General features: G+C 41.3%; 1 protein-coding gene across 1 annotated transcript; it reads left to right on the top strand.

Annotated features, from left to right (window-relative positions):
• Positions 1-2629: 2629 nt before the first annotated feature.
• On the top strand, positions 2630-3518 carry TCEAL6 (transcription elongation factor A like 6). Its single transcript, XM_073889966.1, has one exon. It carries the CDS (start codon positions 2658-2660, stop codon positions 3258-3260), a length of 603 nt encoding a protein of 200 aa, XP_073746067.1. The 5' UTR covers positions 2630-2657; the 3' UTR covers positions 3261-3518.
• Positions 3519-12776: the final 9258 nt, after the last annotated feature.

Genomic DNA, 12776 nt, shown 5'->3' with positions numbered 1-12776 from the left:
TGAGGGGGAAATGCCCCAGCAAATATAAACTATCAACAGAGAGATAGAATATAGAGATAGAAATTATAAAAAGGAACCAAATAGAAAATCTGGAGCTGAAAATAACTGAAGTGAAAACCTCACTAGAGGGATTTGACAGCATATTTGAGCAGGCAGAAGAAAGAATCAGTTACCCTGAAGATAGATCAATTGAGATTATCCAGTCTGAGGAGCAAAAAGTAAAAAGAATGAAGAAAATTTAGCAAAGCCTAAAAGAACCAGGAGACACAATGAAGCATACTTAACATATGCATGATAGGAATCCCAGAAGGAGAAAAGAGAAACAGGAAGAAAGAATTTTTGAACAAATAAAAGCTAAAAATTACTCATAAGGGGACACACTAATCTATGCATACAAGAAGTTCAGTTAACTCCAGTCAGGATAAACATGATCCAAACCAAGACATATCATAGTCACAGTGTCAAAACCAAGCATATGGTGTTACACTGTAACAACTATAGTTTTGGCAGTTTTCTAGTTTTTGAGTTGGGTGGTGGTTTCACAGTATAAAAGAGGAAAGGGAAGGGAAGGGGAAAAAAATAAAGGGGAGGAAAGGAAAGAAAAGAGGGACAAAGGATTAATGATAAAGACTGTTGTAGACCAAGGATTACAATAGATATGTTCATCTGTGATACATTTAAAAAAAATGTCTTAATGCTTCTTTTTTTTCTTTTTGCCTGTCTGACATTCTACATGAGAACAGGTCAAATATTGGAGTGCAAGTTTCAAGTGTGAAGGAAGTGAACGGAGAAGGTGAGAAGGAAGTTGCTGAAAGCAGGTTGGGGTATATGGATTTTTGAGGTCCCTCGGGGATATTCAAGCAGTGGTATCCAATAGACAGTTGGCAAAGAGGGTCTGGGGCTAAGGGGAGGAAATAGTCTGGAGACGGAGATTTGAGAATCATCTGTGCTTAGAGGGAAATGAACAGAAATCTCTCAGGGAGAGAGAACATGTGGACTGAGAGAAGAGGCCCAGGAACACAGCTACTCAAGGTGTGCTTAGAGGGAAATGAACAGAACTCTCTCAGGGAGAGAGCACGTGTGGACTGAGAGAAGAGGCCCAGGAACACAGCTACTCAAGGTGGCAGCGCCGCTTCCTGGCGGGCACTACTGCCGGGGCTCTGGAGTCAGGCAGAGCCGGTCTTGAAAGCAGCCTGTGGGACTCAGTTGCTGAGCGCTCCTGGCAAAGTCGGGTACCGTTCCTGTGATCAGCGGTCACACCTGCAATGACGTACATCGCAGAGGGATGCTGTGGGAGGACCTGAGATGCGCCAGGTAAAGCACCTGCGGTCGGGAAGCCTCCGGGCGCCTGCTCTCTCCTTGATTCCCCCTTTGCCACCCCGCCCCCCCACCGTGTGCGGTTGCTCGGTCCCTTGGGGATGGGGGTGAGGGGGCGGGGTGGGGACCGAGCTCGGGTGACGCGGCGCTCACGTGACCAGCTGGGCGCCGACGTGGGCAGCAGCCCCCGCGCCTGCCCGCTCGCCCGCTCTGCGGTCTGGTCCCTGCGCCCTCCGCTCCCGTCGCCCGCGCGGATCCAGCTCCCTGAGCTGCCCGGGCGGCGGGCGAGGGGCAAGCGGGCTTCGGCGAGCCCGAGGAGGCGCAGGCCTTCCCCGGGCCCCGCAGGTCAGTGTGAAGGTGGGCGCTGCTGGCGGCCCCGGGCTGGGGTGGAGGTGGATGGCAGTAGGATCCGCGAGCAGCGCGGGGTGGGGAGGGGTCCGGGAGGTCGGTGGGGAGGGGGATGCAGCACGGACATGGGCAGGTGGGGAGGGAGCACCCCGCCGCCTCCTCGACGCCCCTCCTGTGCGCCCTCCATGCATTTTTGGACCTGAAATGGGGGGAGGCGCCCCCGCAGTGCGACAGTGAAATGTAGGCATATTCTAGAAATAACCCCCTATCACACTCTGCACCTAAAAGGAAATACTGACCTCCGCGGAAAGGAGGTGGGGGTGGGCGGCTTGCCTGCAGGGGAGGGGGACCCAGAGACCCAAACCATTTGGAAAGCATCCTGGTCTGGAGTCTGAAGCCTAAAAATTAATGGCGGCTGGGATGCGGGGGAGGTAGGAGAGGGAAATGTTGCTTGAGTAGGACTCAGATTCAGGAAAGAAACCTCAGTAGGCTGAGTGCACAGGCTCTGCTCCTGTCTCCTCTCTGTCTGCAGGTCTCTGTGTCTGTCCCCAGCACTCTGCAAGGCTAGAAAAGGAGGAGGAACCTGTCCAGAATCCCTGCAGGTTAGTGAAAGAGGGAGACCACTGGACAGGAACGGTGGGGAGAGGGTGCAGAGGGCACAGTTTGGGCAGAATTTGAGGGTCCCACTGCCCATCTTACCACCATGTATATTGCACCCACCCTGCCACACCAAGGGATGGTACAAAGGGCCTGCCAGGGAAATGGTTGGCTCTCACCTGTGGGATGAATTGTGAGGTAAAGGGTGGGCAGAAGACACACTTGGAGGGCTTGGGCAGGTCAGGGGAACCCAGCCAAGGGGAAGGATGCCAGTACTATCAGCACCTGCATTCCACCTCCAAGGCCTCAGTCTCCCTTGTCTCTTTTGACTTCTCTTACCCCCCAACCCACCCTACCCCCCACCCAGGACAAGGAAAAGAAGGGAAAATCTCAACATGGAAAAACTCTACAATGAAAATGAAGGAAAGCTGGAAATCGAGGGAATGCCAGAAGATGAAGTGGAGCCTGAAGATGAAGGAAAATCAGATGAGGAAGAAAAGCTGGAAATGGAGGGGAAGCCAGGGCATGAGGGAAAGTTCCAGAATAAGGGACAGCCAGATGATGAGGGACAACCAAAAGATGAGGGAAAGCAAGAAAAGCAGGGCAAGTCTGAAAATGAGGGAAAACCACACGGTGAGGGCAAGCCAGAATCCCTGGCAAAACCCGAGGGTGAGCCACGGGCTGCCGAAAAGCGCCCAGCTGAAGATTACGTGCCCAGGAAAGCAAAAAGAAAAACAGACAGGGGGACAGATGATTCCCCCAAGGACTATCAGGAGGACTTACAGGAAAGGCACTTGGGCAGCGAGGAGATGATGAGAGAATGTGGAGATATGTCAAGGGCTCAGGAAGAGCTAAGGAAAAAACAGAAAATGGGTGGTTTTCATTGGATGCAAAGAGATGTACAGGATCCATTTGCCCCAAGGGGGCAACGAGGTGTCAGGGGGGTGAGGGGTGGAGGTAGGGGCCAAAGAGGCTTACATGATATCCCATATCTTTAATGCCTTTGGCCTTCAATTTTGTTTTCTCTAATGAGAATATTGCTGATGCTGCTTTCCCTGGCAGGCATTTGCCAGGCTATGTGCTTTAACCTTAAGCTGATATTTTGTTTTAGGTGTCACTCTTGTTACCAGCAGCCTTTTGGTCCAACTATAATGCTCTCCGCCTTTCAGTAGGGAATTTTCATCCATGTGCATGGAAAAGATGTTCATGGTACATTCCAAAATAACAATAAAGATAAAACCACTTTCAGAACCCCATATGCAGTATCAGCCCATTTTTTTGTAAAAATATAATGTTTACATAATGCATTTGTGCACAGAGAAAACTCTGAAAGTGTGTTACACTAAATAGTAGGCAATGGTTTTTCCTGCATGGTAGCCAAAATAGGACTCACCCGTACTCAAAAATGAGTTCAATCACCTCATGGTTAGGTACTTCCATGGCATTCCTCAGCAGACATGCCCAACCCCATGTCTTCCCCTAGTTGTAACCATGTCAGTGAGCACTGCTGCTCCTTCTGAGTACTCTACCATCCTATGGCTCCGACCATGTGTGATTCTTCTTATTTGGTCACTCATCTCTTTTTCCTAAATATATGAATTATGTTTGTCATAATTAAAAAATAACTAAAATCAGAGAAGAAAACATGGTAAGTGATTGAACTGTTTTGTGAGTTTAAGAGGGCAGTGAAGACACTTAAAATTCCTGTTGTCAGAACATAGAATAATAAGTAAAACTCACATTTTCTAGGACTAATAGCTAGAGGAATCAACCTGACAGTTATAACAGACCCACTGCTATAAGGGTCAATGTTGTCATCTGTGAAATGGGGATATTACTTCCTTCATGGGCCTGCCAAGTGGATCAGAGGTACTGAGTATGTGAGCTCTGTTGTAACCCAGGCTCTACCAGATACTTGTGTGTGTGGGGGGGGGGGATGGCTCCCACACCATTCCCATGCAGCAGCAGGTATATGGATGGAATCAGACACTTGGAGCAGGACTGAAGGTCTCACCTGTGCCCAGTAACAAATCTAAGCAGCTAGAAGATGAATGTCATTGTCTCCTGGATACTTCCATGTCTGCTGGGCACTGTGCCCTTTCTCCTGGGTTCTGTACTTATTACTGATACTGTCTAATTATCTGGAGGCCTAGGTGCCAAAGCCCTATCAATTTCTCTAGAGCCAATGCCCACCTACCCTTGACCCTTATCAAGTATGAATAAAGCTCTTTCCCCACTTGAATTATAGTTATTCAGTTACCTGTGAATATCCCACTAACGCTACTTGCAATGATGTTTTATGTGTATTTTTTTGGTTTGTGTGTTTTTGCATACATGAATATCCTCATCAAAATCAGATATTGCAGGCTAGACCAGGAAAAAAAAATATCTGTATGATAAAACTGTGCTAGGGTGACTGGGTGGCTCAGTTGGTCAAGTGTCTGACTTCAGCTCAGGTGATGATGTCAGGGTCCTGGAATAGAACCCCACGTTGGGTCCAGGGCTCAGTGGGGAGTCTTTTTGTCTCTCTGCGCCTCCCCCACTTATGCTCTTTCATAAATCAATCAATCAATCAAATCTTTTTTTAAAAAAAATCTGTGCTATTCTTACAGGTTAATATCTGCAAACTCTCTTTCCTAGGTTGAGTTCTCTCCCAGGAAACTTTTCAGGCCCCAGTTTAGCAAGTCAGCCAACCCTTAAATATATTTTATTTTTAGATCCTTTTAGTGAACATGTGGTGCATGGACCAGCTCATCAGTATCACTTGAGAGTTAATTAGAAATGCAGAATCTCACCTTACCTCAGACCTACTGAGTTAGGATCATTTTAACAAGACCCCCAGGTGATCCCTATGCACATTTAAGTTTGAGAACCACTGGCTTAGATGGAGACTCTTTTCAGGCTCTCCACTCCCACCTTCCCGTAAAGTATGTACCTGAAAGTATAAATATATACACCATATAAGATACACATCACAGATTATTAAATAGACCCATGTTTGTCAAACTGAAGTTACCACTTTCCCATTCATTGGTAAGTCTTGAAGTTAATTCAGTGAATCAAGACTTGCAAATTGTTAAGGAAATAAGATAGAATAAAGGCAAATAGAAAATATCAAATTGCAGGTATGGTGAATATTATATGAAATTTGTGTTTCAGATGTGTGTGTGTGTGTGTGTGTGTGTGTGTAACATGAGTTGTGATACAAAAATATATTTCTAACTGTGGGCTGTGATTTTAAAAAACTGAGAAACACTCTATTGGATTCTTTGCATCTCAAAACTTATCCATCCCATTTCATATTTGTAACCCTAGTGCCCAACACAGTACCGGACAAATAGTAGGTATTTAATAAAAGCATAAATAATAAGGACTAATTTGGGAACCCTAAGTTTTTCCCCAAGCTTAGCCCCTATCTACATAATTAACTTTGGACACATAATTTTAATTGTCTAACAGGGTTTACCAGCACCAAGGAGAGCTCCTGGGCTGGACAGAGTGAAACTTCTCAATCCCAGGAAGACAGGCTCTGTAAAGTGAAACTAAACAACTGTGGTATATGTGCTGTAAAGGGACCCAGTGGAAGACTCTGTATGCCACAGGAGTACAGTGTCATAAAGGAACAGTATGTCTGCCTGTGGGAGGCCAGACTAAGGAGCTGCTATGGAGGGATAACAGTTGAGCTACCTGCAGGTGATCTTTCTCCAGTTAGCCTGTGGGAATCAGGGCCTTAGATTTTAGAGACAACATATATCATATTGGTTTTGTGCTTGGACTCCATATGGTTTCCAATTTTAAGTGGTACCCAGAGCAAGAAAAAGATCAACAGTAGGTCCAGGCTATAGTGCAAGTTTCTCTGACACTTCAGCCTCATGACCCTGCAGACCCAACTGTATTATATTCTTGCTATACAGAGTCTATGCAGCCTTAAAAATCCCCAATAATAGAATCAAAAAAACACACTCCTAGGGTTTTTGAGCAAACCGTGCCCTCTTCTTTCAGCAGTCTCCATTTCAGAAGGTGCTCACTTGGGCTTGCTACTAGACCCTGGTAGAGACTTAATACCTGGCCATGAGATATTAATTTTCTGTATGAATGAGACACCCATTATGAACTTGTTTCTATTTACTCTGTTGAATAGTAAAGTTTTCTGTGAGCACTTGCAAATGGATTAAAAGACTGGACTAGGGTACATAAAAATGGCACAAGTAAATTACATGATACCTATTCCTGCTATTTGATTGTCTCTATCTCTCAACCATCATGTATGGCCTAATGGGAGTTCCTCATAACCATTTAGAAGAGGGATAAAACAATGATCCAGTTTGTGGATGTATCTTCTTGGTATGTTGATGGTAGATGTAAATGGATGTCTGCTGCACTATAACCCCACTCAGGAATGACTCAGAAAAACACTGGGAAAGAAACATGCTACCAGTAGGTAGAATGCTATGTGGTTCATATGGGTCTTTGTATATAACTTTTCATGGCTGTAGGTATGGATCTACTCTGACCCATATGCAATGATTAAAAGACTGATCAGGGACTTTGGAAAGAATTAAATTAGAAAATTAATAATAGTGCAGATTTTGTATCCCATGATATAATAATTTACTATTGCACAACAAATTATGACACACTGAGGTTAACAAAACATTCATTTATTAGTTCACACATCTGTAGGCCAGAGGTCTTGCAATGTATGGTTGTGCTTTCTGCTCAGGCTCTCACAAGGCTGACATCAAGGTGTTTTCAGAATTCAGTTCCTTGCAGCTACAGGACTGTGGTACTGCATATTTTTACTGGCTAACAGCTGAGCTGTTTTCAGCTTATAAAAGCTTGCATTCTTCACCACAAGGCTCACTCCATTTTCAAGCCTGTAACAGCACATTGACTCTTTCTTATGCTTCTAATCTCTGACTTCTCTGTATCTGACTTTAGACCCCTATTTAAAGGGATGATATGGGGTGCCTGGGGGGAATCAATCTGACTCTTGATTTTGGCTCAGGTCATGATCTCAGGGTTGTGAGATCAAGTCCCACATTGGGCTCTGTGCTAGGCATGAAGCCTGCTTAAAATTCTCTCTCTCCCTCCCCTTCCCTCTCTCCCTCTCTTAAAAAAAAAGCAAGGGGGGGAGATGATGTGATTAGGTCAGGGCCACCTAGATAATTTTCCTATGTTAAAGTCAACTGATTTGAGACACTAATTATATCTGCAGACAGCTTCACAGAAACACATGGATTAGTGCTTGATTAACTGGAAGAAGGTATGTATGCAATTACCAGCTGGCAATTTGGTAGGCGATCTTAAAATTCTGCCTACCACAGTCCACCTTCTGATTCCTGAAGATTCATTTCCTTCCCAAGTGCAAAACATATTCACCTTCTCCCATATTCACAAGAATCTCATCTCATTACAGCATTAGCTCAAAAGTTGAAATCTCATCATCTAAATCACCTAAACCAGATGTGTATGAGGATCCTAGGCATAATCCACTAAGCACAGTTCCTGAAGATATTACTCTCCATCTGAAACTCCATGGGTCCATACACTGTCATGGTGACCAAGTTGGATACTATGACTGGGCTTCACAACATTGCCTTCCTATTACCAAGGCTGACCTGGCTACTGCCACTGCCAGGTGTCCAAAACTCCCACAGCAGAAGACAATGCTGACCCATGTATTTGGCAACATTTCCTGGTGCAGCCAACTACCTGCCAAGTGGTAAATTGATTATTGGAGACCTTCTTTCACAGAGGAGTCAGAATATTTTTCCTTACAGTAATAGATATGCATATCAGATAAAGAATTGCCTTTACTGTCCATAAGACTTCTGTCAGCATAAGCATGTCTTAGTTACCTGAATAGTGCCACACAAAAAATCACCAAAATCATACTGAACCAAGGAATTAATTTTGCTACGAAAGATAAAAAGAAATGGGCTAAATCTCACAGAATTTACTAATCTCTGACTTCTCTTATTGTGAAGATTTGGTAATAATTATTTTATAAATGTTTGATAGAATTCATCAGTGAAGCCATCTGGACCTGGGCTTTTATTTGTGGGTATTTTTTTTACTACCAATGCAAACTCTTCACCTGTTATAAGTCTATTTGTATAATCTATTTCTTCTTTTTTATGGAAGTCTAAATGACATACAATATTATATTAGTTTCAAGTGTACAACATGATCACCACATTAAATCTACTTACCATCTGTTACCACACAAAGTTAATACAATATTATTGACTATACTCCCCACAGCTTATTTATTTTATAACTGGAAATTTTACTTATTGATCCCTTTCAACCATTCCTCCCAATCTTCCTCCCCTCAGTCAACCACCAATCTGTTCTCTGTATGTATGAGTCTGGGTTCTGTTTGTTTTGCTTTTTAGATTCCACATATCTGTTAAACCATGTGGTAATTGTCTTTCTGTTTGACTTATTTCACTTAACATAATACCCTCAAGTTTCATCCATGTTGTCACAAATGGCAATATTTTACTTTTTTATGGCTGACTAATATTCCATTGTGTGTGTGTGTATCACATCTTTTTTGTCCATTCATCCACTGATGGACACAGGTAGTTTCCATATCTTGGCTATTGTAAATAATGCTGCAATGAACATAGGAGTATATGTATCTTTTTTAATTAGTGTTTTTGTTTTCTTTGGACAGATACCCAGTAATGGAGTTTCTGGATCACGTGGTAGTTTTTAATTTTTTGAGGAACCACCAATCTGCTTTCCATAGTGGCTGTACCATTTTACAATCCCACCAACAGTGCACAAGGGTTCCTTTTTCTCCACATCCTCCAACACTTACTTCTTGACTTTTTGATAATACCCATTCTACAGGTATGAAATGATATCTCCTTTGGGGTTTGATTTGTATTTCCCTGATAAATAGTGATGCTAAGCATATTTTTATATGCCTGTTTGCCATATGTATGTCTTCTTTGGAAAAATGCCTATTCAAATCCTCTGTCCATTTTTTAATGAAATTGTTTGTTGTTGTTATTCAGTTGTATGAGTTTTCATACATTTTGGATATTAATCCCCTATTGGATATATGATTTGCAAATATCTTCTCTCAATCAGTATGTTACCTTTTAGTTTTGTTGAGTTTCCTCCACTGTGAAAAGCTTTTTAGTTTGATATAGTTCCCTTTATTTTTGCTTTTAATTCCCTTGCCTTTGGTGCCAGATCCAAAAACATGTTTCTAAAGTTGATGTCAAGGAGTTTACCACCTATGTTTTCTTCTTAGGGTTTTATGGTTTTAAGTCTTACATTCAAGTCATTAGTCTATTTTGAGTTTATTTTTAAATATGGTGTAAGATAGTGATACAGTTTCATTCTTTTGCAGGTACCTCTCCAATTTGCCCAATACCATTTATTGAAGAATCTGTCCTTTCCCCATTGCATATTCTTAGTTCCTTAGTCATAAATTAGTTGACCATATATTTGTGGATTTATGTTTGCACTCTCTATTCTGTTCCATTGATCTATGTGTTTGTTTTTATGTCAATAACATACTGTTTTGAATACTATAATTTTGTAGTATAGTTTGAAATCAGGAAGGGTGATACCTCCAGCTTTGTTCTTTCTCAAGATTGTTTGGCTATCCAGGGCCTTTTGTGGTTCCATATAAATTTTAGAATTATTTTTACTAGATACTTGGAAAATGTCATTAGAATTTTGATAGGGATTGCATCGAATCTGTAGATTGCTTTGTGTAGTATGGACATTTTAACAATATTTATTCTTCAATCCATGAACACAGAATATCTTTCCATTTATTTCTGTTTCTTCAATTTATTTCATCAATGACTTATATTTTTTAATATATACATCTTTAACCTCCTTGGTTAAATTTATTTGTAGGTACTTTATGCTTTTTGATGTGATTGTAAATGGGATTATTTTTTAAATTTTTCTCTTAAAATTCTTTATTAGTATATAGAAATGCAACAGGTTTTTGTATACTAATTTTGTATCCTGCAACTTTACTGAATTCATGTATAAGTTATAACAGTTTTTGGTGGATTCTTTAGGTTTTCTATATATAGTATCATGTCATCAGCAAATAGTGACAATTTTCCTTCTTCTTTTCCAAATTTTATGTCTTGTATTTCTTTTTCTTACCTAATTTCTATGTCTAGGACTCTTAAAACTATGCTGAATAAAAGTGGGGAGAGTGGATATATTTGTCTTATTTCTGATATTAGAGGAAAATCTTTCAGCTTTTCATTCCTGATTATATTAGCTGTGGATTTGTCATATGTGGCTTTTATTATGTTTAGGTGCATTCCCTCTATATCTGCTTTGTTAAGTGTTTTTATCAAAAATAGATGTTGAATGTTGTCAAATGCTTTTTCTGTATCTATTGAGATGATTGTACGATTTTTATCTTTTATTTTGTTAATATGGGGTATCATATTGATTGATTCCTGTATGTTGAACCATCTTTGCATCCTTGGATTAAATCTTACCGGATCATAGTATATAATGCGTTTAAAGTATTGTTGAATTTGGTTTGCTAATATTTTGTTAAGGATTTTTACATTTATTTTTATCAGGGATATTGTCCTGTAATTTTCTTCTCTATGGTGTCCTTGTCTGGTTTCTGTATCAGGAAAATGTTTGCCTTGGAAAATTAGTTTGGAAGCATTCCCTCCTCTTCAATTTTTCAGAGGATTTTGAGATGGATTGGTATTAAATATTCTTTAGATATAGATATAGATATGGATACAGATATAGATATAGATATAGATATAGATATACCACATCTTCTTTATCCATTCATCCATCAATGGACATCTTGGCTCTTTCCATATTTGGCTATTGTGGACATTATTGCTATAAACATTGGAGTGCAAGTGTCCCTTCAGATCACTAAATTTGTATCTTTAGGGTAAATACATAGTAGTGCAATTGCTGGGTCGTGTGGTAGCTCTATTTTTAGCTTCTTGAGGAAACTCCATACTGTTTTCCAGAGTGGCAGTACCAGCTTGCATTAGTTTCCATGAATTTTCTTAATTCTTCTTTAATTTCCTGGTTAACCCATTCATTCTTTAGTAGGATGCTCTTTAACCTTCAAGTGTTTTAAGTTCCTTTCAAATTTCCTCTTCTGATTCAGTTCAAGTTTCAAAGTATTATGGTTTGAAAATATGCAGGGAATAATCCCAATCTTTTGTATTGGTTGACACCTGATTTGTGACCCACTATGTTATCTATTTTGAGAATATTCCATGTGCACTTGAGAAAAATGTGTATTCTGTAGCTTTCAGATGGAATGCTCTGTATATATTTGTGAAGTCCATCTGGTCCAATGTGTCATTCAAAGCCCTTATTTCCTTGTTGATCTTCTGCTCAGATGGTCTGTCCATTACTGTGAGTGGGGTGTTAAAATCCCCTACTATTATTGTATTATTATCAATGTGTTTCTTTAGTACTGTTATTAATTGGTTTATATATTTGGCTGCTCCCAAGTTAGGAGCATAAATATTTATAATTGTTAGATCTTGCTCAGTGAGTAGTTGCCCGATGGTGCACATACCCTCGTGGCTCCTCTCAGGGGGAGGAAAAGAGTCTTGCAGTTGTTCTGTAGCTAGCTGGACCCCTGCTCTGGGAGCAGTTGCCAGATAGTGTGCACACCAGCACCACTCCTCCCAAAGGAAGGAGGAGGGTCTTGCCATGGTGATGCTGTTTCCAGGGCCCCAGCTTGGAGAGTGGTCACCCGATCATGCCATGGTTCACAATTTATGGCAACACCAAGCTGAAAGCCCACTCCTGGCCTTACTGATTATAGCTGGTGTCCCCGCTCCAATGCTTGGGAACTCCATCACACTCAGGCACCTCTGTTCTTTCTCTGACCCCAGGGATCCTGAGACCACACTGTACCACCTAGGATTCTGCCCCACTTCACCACCTGAGCACCTTCCAGGCAGGGACATCCCTCACTGGAGCAGACTTTTGAAAGTTTCAATTTTGTGCTCCAGTGCTATATCACTTTCTGGTAGCCAGTTAACAGCGGCTCCCTCCTCCTGGGTTTTATTTTCCAATATATCCCCTCAGATTCACTTCTCTACACCTCCCACCTGTGAAAAGTAGTCACTTTTCTATTTGTAGAATTGTAGTAATTATTTTCTTAGATCTTGGGTTGAATTCACAGGTGCTCAGAATGATTTAATAGATATCTAGCTCAATTCAAGGGATAAGATGAAATGAAGGTCTCCTACTTTTTCAACACCTTCCTTCCTCCAGCTTGTTACAGTTTTTGTTTTAAAGTCTATTTTGTCTGGTATGAGTATATGTACACTCACTTTCTTTTGGTTTCCATTTGCATGGAATATCTTTTTTTTATCCCTTCGCTTTCAATCTGTGTGTGTCTTTACTTCTGAAGTGAGTCTCCTTAGGCAGCATATAGATATGTCTTTTTTTATCCATCCAGCCACTCTAATTCTTTTAATTAGAGAATTTAGTCCATTTGCATTCAAAGTAATTAT

This window comes from Callorhinus ursinus, unplaced genomic scaffold (genome assembly GCF_003265705.2).
Source record: "Callorhinus ursinus isolate GAN/ISIS: 27379988/994484 unplaced genomic scaffold, GSC_fseal_2.0 scaffold124, whole genome shotgun sequence".
NCBI lineage: Eukaryota > Metazoa > Chordata > Mammalia > Carnivora > Otariidae > Callorhinus > Callorhinus ursinus.
This window is presented reverse-complemented; position numbering and strand designations above follow the sequence as displayed.

Coding starts and splice junctions, on each gene's coding strand:
- TCEAL6 (XM_073889966.1), top strand. CDS start 2,658: ATGGAAAAACTCTACAATGAAAATGAAGGAAAGCTGGAAATCGAGGGA.